The sequence below is a fragment of the Acipenser ruthenus genome, chromosome 14 (assembly GCF_902713425.1).
Source record: "Acipenser ruthenus chromosome 14, fAciRut3.2 maternal haplotype, whole genome shotgun sequence".
In the NCBI taxonomy this organism is placed as follows: domain Eukaryota; kingdom Metazoa; phylum Chordata; class Actinopteri; order Acipenseriformes; family Acipenseridae; genus Acipenser; species Acipenser ruthenus.
The window spans coordinates 24,705,692-24,713,336 of NC_081202.1; the positions used below are offsets into that span (position 1 = coordinate 24,705,692).

At 36.0% G+C, this 7,645-nt stretch overlaps 1 protein-coding gene across 1 annotated transcript in view; it reads left to right on the forward strand.

Moving 5' to 3' along the window:
- The window catches only part of LOC117419948 (plakophilin-2-like), a 33,314-nt gene extending 26,180 nt beyond the window's left edge, over positions 1-7,134 (forward strand). The window contains exons 11-13 of the mRNA XM_034033361.3: positions 3,002-3,191; positions 3,853-3,940; positions 4,361-7,134. Coding sequence (XP_033889252.1) covers positions 3,002-3,191; positions 3,853-3,940; positions 4,361-4,432 — 350 coding nt within the window. The 3' untranslated portion in view covers positions 4,433-7,134. The remainder of the gene's footprint in view (positions 1-3,001; positions 3,192-3,852; positions 3,941-4,360) is intronic.
- The last annotated feature ends 511 nt before the right edge of the window (positions 7,135-7,645 follow it).

A 7,645-nucleotide genomic window follows, 5' to 3' on the forward strand; every position in this document is an offset into this window, starting at 1 on the left:
AAAGTAAAAGCTATCTATTGCCAGCTATACAAAAAGAAGCTTGATCTTGATAGCTGTTCACTACGGCGCAAGGTCATACTTCTAATAAAGATTCTTGAGCTGACTCAGGTTGATTGTGTTACGTGTGTCTGCAGCATGCAACTGGAACAGAAGAGCCGCTCCTAAACTCGAGTCGAAAAACAGTCGAGTTCATGCAATAAGAACAATGATTGCAAACGTCATAGAAATGCTTGTTAAGGGTTTAGGGTTAGAAGTGTCATGCTTGTTAAGGGTTAGGGTTAGAAGTATCATGCTTGTTAAAGGATAGGGTTAGGGTTAGAAGTGTCATGCTTGTTAAGGGTTAGAGTTAGGGTTAGAAGTGCCATGCTTGTTAAGGGATAGGGTCAGGGTTAGAAGTGGCATGCTTGTTAAGGGTTAGAGTTAGGGTTAGAAGTGTCATGCTTGTTAAGGGTTAGGGTTAGGGTTAGAAGTGGCATGCTTGTTAAGGGTTAGAGTTAGGGTTAGAAGTGGCATGCTTGTTAAGGGATAGGGTTAAAAGTGTCATACTTGTAAGGGATAGGGTTAGGGTTAGAAGTGTCATGCTTGTTAAGGGATAGGGTTAGGGTTAGAAGTGTCATGCTTGTTAAGGGATAGGGTTAGGGTTAGAAGTGTCATGCTTGTTAACCCTTTGCAGTCCATTTATTAAATGCGCGTAAGGCACGCCAGGTCTAATTTATTTTCACACGCGCAGTTCATTTTAGACGAGCTGTTTAAAAGTATTTTTTTCACAGTCAAACGGGTTTAAATGGCCCTGCATATCAACAAAGCACTCACTAGGCATCTCCAGCCCCGCCCCACCCTTTCGTTTGCTATAGCTTTCACCTATGTAAGAAATACATAATAATAATAATAATAATAATAATAATAGTCGTACATACCAATCAATCATCTCCTGATCACTCGTTTTATCACCAAACTCCTCAATAATGCGATCCAAGTCATTATTTTATTACTATAACATCTCAAAAAAGCTCTGCAAATGTCCGTGTTCTCTGTGCCCTGATTCACAGGCAGCCAGCTTGTTTACTTATGACCGCCCCGTTATCTGATACCAGGGCGATGTATGACTATTCATGAGATACGCCTTTTTTTTTGTTTGTTTGTTTTTTTTCGACTTGTCTCGGCTCCTGTCATTCCCACTCGGCCATTGAATGGTTTTCTCGACTTTTTCCGGAGAAAAAACGACTAAAACCCGTTTTTTGCGTTTCTATAATGATGTCGGACAGGGTCCGACAATGGACCTGATAGGAATAATTGCAATGTCGGACCAGGTCCGACAATGGACCGCAAAGGGATAAGGGATAGGGTTAGAAGTGTCATGCTTGTTAACCCTTTGCGGTCCATTTATTCAGCGCATCTCAGGCGCGTCGGGTCCAATTTTCACACGCGCAGTTTATTTTAGACACGCTGTTTAAAAGTAGTTTTTTTTCACAGTAAAACAGGTTTAAAAGGCACTGCATATCAACAGGACACTCAGTACTGCATCTCCAGCCCTGTCACACCCCTTGTTCGTTGTATTTTTCACATACCTCTTCATAGTAGTGCATACCGATAAATCATCTCCTGATCACTCGTTTTATCACCAAACTCCTCAATAATGTGATCCAAGTCATTATTTTATTACTCTCAAAAAGATCTGCAAATGTCTGTGATATTCTTTGAGCTATCTTGTTTGTTTATGTCCGTGTTATCTCTGTGGTGCCGGGGGCTATGTGTATTGCTCAAATCTGCTCCTATCGGTCTCACTCAGCCATTGAATGTTTGGTTTTTTTCGCCTTTTTCAGGAGAAAAAACGACTAGAGACCTGTGTTTTATGTCTTTTTGATGATGTCGGACAGGTTCCGATATTGGACCGGAAAGGGAAAATTGCAATGTCAGACCAGGTCCAACAAGACCGCAAAGGGTTAAGGGATAGGGTTAGGGTTAGAAGTGGCATGCTTGTTAAGTAGATTGAAAAAAAAAGATTCTATCAGATAAGAAGATTAATAGAAATCATTGTGACTTCATTATTGCCCAAAAACACATTTTCTCTGTTTTATTGTACCCCTAAAAGCTACACCTGGCCAACTGAAAGAGTTGTCTGACCCCTGCAGCGATCTAATTGCTATTGTAGAGGACATAATGAGAGCATGCTGGCTTAGTATAGTGTACTGTAAAACTAAGCATTGTATGGTCTTCATTGTTTTTTCTGTCACTACCTGGTTTTAGCTTTGTTTATTCAGCATGCAGTTCTCTAATGGAAGTTGTTAAATGATCTAAAGTACACCAGATCAGAGGCTGTGCATTCAGATCAGCTGCTGTTTATGTATAAGGGTATATGACTGATATTTAGTACTGAGCTCCAAAGCTTTTATATACAAAACAAGTACAGCAGTTTAACTAACACATTGCAACCTTACTGATATGGCATTAACCTGTTAACCTGTGTATTTTCTCCTGACTAACACTGTGACATACATTGTATGAGAGGGTGGAAAATCTCGGTAGAAAAGTATTACATCAAGTGAACCCAAGTATCTGAAAGTTACCATTTTGAAAAACAGATGCTTCTACAATGGCACATTTCAAAGCACAGACAAATGCTGCAGCTCACCGCATGTTTAATGGTCTTAGTACTGTAGTGTACTGTGATTATTGTTTGTATTCCTATCTTTTAATCTTTTGCAAGTACTGATGTCTTCCGGTTTACCCTTCCACCGTCCTTTAAAGAAGGTGTCCTAGTAGCAATATGTGAGAGAGAAGCAAATGGAGGGCCACCACTCAACCACAACCTGTTGTCATCTTCTGCTGGTTCAGAAACTGAAATAGTACAGGATCTATCTAGGTACTGCTCAGGGGCCAGCTACACACCAATCCTACACAATCAGTATTTAGAAAAGTGTTCGGGGAATGCATTAGATGGCTTTGGGTTAAACACAGAACATCAATCCTTTATTTTTAACCATTTGTTTGTTTTTTTTAGCCAACCAAGTACTGCCTGATCTGGTTTCAGTCCTCCCAAATTCCGCCCGAGATCCCCAAGTGCCTGCAGAGATGACGGTTTCTGTGTGTTCCATTCTCAACAACTTGGTGCAGAGTGACTCCCAGAATGCCCGTACCATTCTGAACAATGAGGGGCTGAGGAAAATCATCAACATCAGCACCATTGACAGGTGAGGCCCTCAACGTACTCATTAATCTATTTGGGTTTTGTAGTTTTTCATTCCGGTCAAAGAGTTTCATTCCATTTATGAAACTGTATCTGTAGCTTTAACCATAAACTAATCCACAGAAATATACTAAGATACAGATTCAGAGTATGAGATGTAATTCCTGGAAATTGCTGTTTTGTAACCAAAGTCTATTGAAGATGTTTAATTCAGAAACTATTAATAACTTGCATGTACTTAAAATTAAATCTGATGAATGCAATAAGCTACAGTGCTTAAACAGCAGCAGGGCCTCCTTGGAATTCAGTGAACCACATGTGATAAATAGCAAGGTACTAGAGAAGAGACTGTCTACTAGATCAGGAGAAGATTAAACTTGTCTCTGATAGGCTAAAGTAAGTTTTTTTAATGATAATACTTGTCTGTACTTAGAGTGCAATGTGACATTTTAAATAGGATTTCTACTGTATATTCATGGCTTTTTATTGTGTTGTTGGACTCAGTGAGGGCTCCATATAAAACAGATCTATGTGGGGGTTGTCTCATACATTATTTCATATTAAATTGTGCATCCATTGACCTTGAGGAAAACAGAAAACAATAGAGGATGGTGAAAAGGGTCTGTTGTGTTTTTTACATTCAAGTACAAATACTCTCTTTTCAGTAATGTACCAACAAAAGCTGGACAATCTGCATCCATTCTGCTTCACACAATGTGGAAACACAGTGAGCTACATAGTGCCTACAAAAAGGTAAGGCTTGGGTTAGAATGTTAATATAAAAATGTTTATACTAGTATAAACTTACAAAGCCTGGGGCTCTGGAAACAACAAAATGACCACATCTGTGACAATTTCAGGTTATTTTTTTATTTATTTAAAAGACATATATATATATTATTTTTTATGCTGAGGAGCTATAAATTACATTGACAAATGTAAAGAACTATTCAGCAAGGCTTCATTCATAATGTTTTGAGGCAGTGGTACTCACTTGTGGTTCTTTCAGTCCCTTCCCTGAAACACCTAGGTTAAATTCAGTCAAACAAGGCTCTGGACTGCTTAAATTAAATAATTTAAGGGCATAGTTGTAACAATGTCCTTAACTGGAATGGATTTATATACAGAACAGTATTTGTATACAGACAATATTCTTCTCTCATTTTCTTCAAGGCCGGGTATAAGAAGGGTGCTTTTATCAACAACATAACAATGCGAGTCATTCAGTCACAGAAGGATTCATAAAAGACAACTGCTGAGAAACATGAACAGATGGACTTTTAATCAAGATTTTACATGAGCATCAGCATTTACGGCATGGGCACAACCATATATTTGTGAGGGATTTAAACATAATGCTTCAAAAAAACATTCAATGTGAACTAGATGAAAGTATCCTGGGTGAAGTCTTGGTACAGGAATCTGAATGTAAGTGAATGGTATGTTATATGACAAAAGGTTGGGGAAAGAAAAAATGTTATGGAATGCAGGGAGAAAACAATTACAAGTAAAAAATATTGGTTGCCCTATGATCCTGTCGAACTCTCAGTAACCCCCAGTAAAGGTTCAGAGGATTTGAGTTTAGGTGAGTGTATTCGTGTAAGTAGCTTGTATTGCTAGCAGTACAAAATGAATGAGGTGTATGCAGCATTATACACAACTCAAGTCACAGTCCAAAGGTGTACAGATCCCCTACAAAATCAGTTTAGAAAATGAATTTAGCCACCACATATAGTTGGTTAATGTTGCTAAACTTAACAGTTTAGGAATTTCACTTTATCAGTGGTGACCTTCAATGTCAAAAGTGCTTAGACTGCCTGTCTCAGGTTTGAAATACAAGAAAAGAAAGACTAAATGTGTTTTCAAAGAAAGCACCAAGTAGTCCTGACGAAGATCAATGAATGATTTTGTTAAAAAAACAAACATGTTAAAACTGAAGTGGTTTATGCAGATGAATGTGCTTTCAAAATAACATGATTTCCAGTCCAGTAACCTACAGCTATGGCCAACAGTTTTGCATCACCCCAAATTTTAGGATTGAGACATATTTTAAAAAGAATGAATGAATAAAAAAACTATAAACATTTTTTTAGATCTTTTATTTAACATCATGTAATTATTATTATTATTAATTTCTTAGCAGACGCCCTTATCCAGGGCGACTTACAATTGTTACAAGATATCACATTATTTTTACATACAATTACCCATTTATACAGTTGGGTTTTTACTGGAGCAATCTAGGTAAAGTACCTTGCTCAAGGGTACAGCAGCAGTGTCCCCTACCAGGGATTGAACCCACAACCCTCCGGTCAAGAATCCAGAACCCTAACCACTACTCCACACTGCTGTAATCAAAGCAACTACAAAATGATATCACAAAAGTGTAATGGAAGCCAGAATAGTAGTACTGTAGTTCATGTTAGATTTCACATTTTTTAATTTGTCTATTTTTTGTTAAGTATATTGAAAACTACAAAGCGGTATGCAGTTCAATATGTTAACATAATTAAGCAGGTTTCCTTCTACTTTATGAAGCAAAATGTGTTAATTCTAAAGGGTGATGCAAAACTTTTTGCCATAGCTGTATACAATAGGCAGTTTTCAGCAGCTCTCGTTTTATCAAACCTGTATTGCTTAATTAAAATACAAAATAATGTAGGTTTGCCAGTAGTAAATGTTCAGATGTGTTTGAAAAATACAAATAAATAAACATATAAAATAAAAAGGTAGCCTTGATTTTACATAACCAGATATGCCAAAAGGCATTAGACAACGAGAAAACCAAATGCATGTAGAATGAAAATCTCTTGCGTGGAACTTTAGGTTTGGTCGTCTTGAATATTACAGATTACGCGAACGAAACAACAAGCTTGGGGGTGCCATGTGAAGATATTAACTGGTGTTCTCGCTTCATTTAGTACACTTAGGAATTAGAAAAGCAACACATACACCCACTTTCTTCTAAAATGAGCACCTTAAATGTGTATAGCAATTTAACCCAGTAATGCTAAAGTTTACTTTTCCTTGGATTGACCTAATTCTTGTACCAAACATAAATGCTAATAAAAACACACTTACAGTAGTCAACTGTAGACATTGTGAAATGCCACAGAATGCATATACAAGTTTACTGGGTCATTTTTTTTTTATGTCTACTATGAATTCAAAATGAAAAAAAGTGTAAACGTAATTTGTTATGTACAATAGTTGTGCTTTAAGTGTTAGTCATTTCATACCCTTTTATAAATAATGAAATGTTCATGTTTGTAATTGCTGTTTTGGTAGTTTCTCTAGCTGAAAGTTAGAATTTTATTTTGTTTAACCTCTGTGCATAGAAAATAAGACTGTTGTGACCAACAGTAAAACGATTCACTAAGGTTGGAAGAAATCAAAAGAAGAATGGTTCATTATTTTGGATGTGAGGTGTACCATACTGTTTTGGGTAGATGTCTTCTGGGTTTGAAGGGGTTTATGTATTTCAGTTAGAATCATGGGAGAAGTGAGAAGGCTACTTTGTTGTAATATTGATAATAAAATCACTAAAACTAAACTACTGTATGTCAATTTGCATGTGAAAACTTTACAATGTAATTGTAGCAAAATGAGAAAGAAAAAGCATTAGATTTCACCTAGCATTAGATGACCAAAGTAAGGCTTATTTTTACTTTACCAATGTTTGGTGATTTAAAGCAGATTAAATATGATCTTTGTTGGTAAAATATGCAATATGTTTATTTCACATTTCATGGGTTTACTTTAAAAAGACAAGGGGAATATTGCTTCATTTAGCAATCAAGTCCTCTGAAAATGTAACTGTTTTTTAATCTCACTAGAAATACTAAACAATTACTGATGGATTAAAACTATTATCTGACTGAAGTAGCTGTGCTTTCTTTTTAACAGTTTATGTTGATGTATTAAATGAGATATAACTTTCAAATGAATGTGTACATTAAAACAAGTTTTAATGTACTCTTTTTTCATCTGCAAAAAAAGAAATATATATTTATTTATTTATTTATATATATTTATTTATATATATATACACATATATATATACATACAGTATATATATATATTGTTTTATTCTGTTTAAGGTTCCCATACAAGTTAATTTCTATTAGTCCATGTTCAGTTATTTCTAGTATAGCAAGGGACTCGATATTGCAGATATCAAAGTATATAGATGATGTCCTATTCAAGCCCTAAAAGAGCATTAAACACACAGGCCACATTTTAAAAAATCTATTCTTGCTGTTTATTAATACATTTTATCAGTGCATAGTGTTAACCCACACTGACCCAGTACTAACTATTAAGAAAATGATTCACTACAGCTCACTCAATTTCTGTAAAAATATGCATACACAGTAACACTCCTCTGACTCTGGACTGGGGTTGCAATATATTAAAGTATTGATTTCTTTCCAAATTAATTGACAGGTTCACAAGATA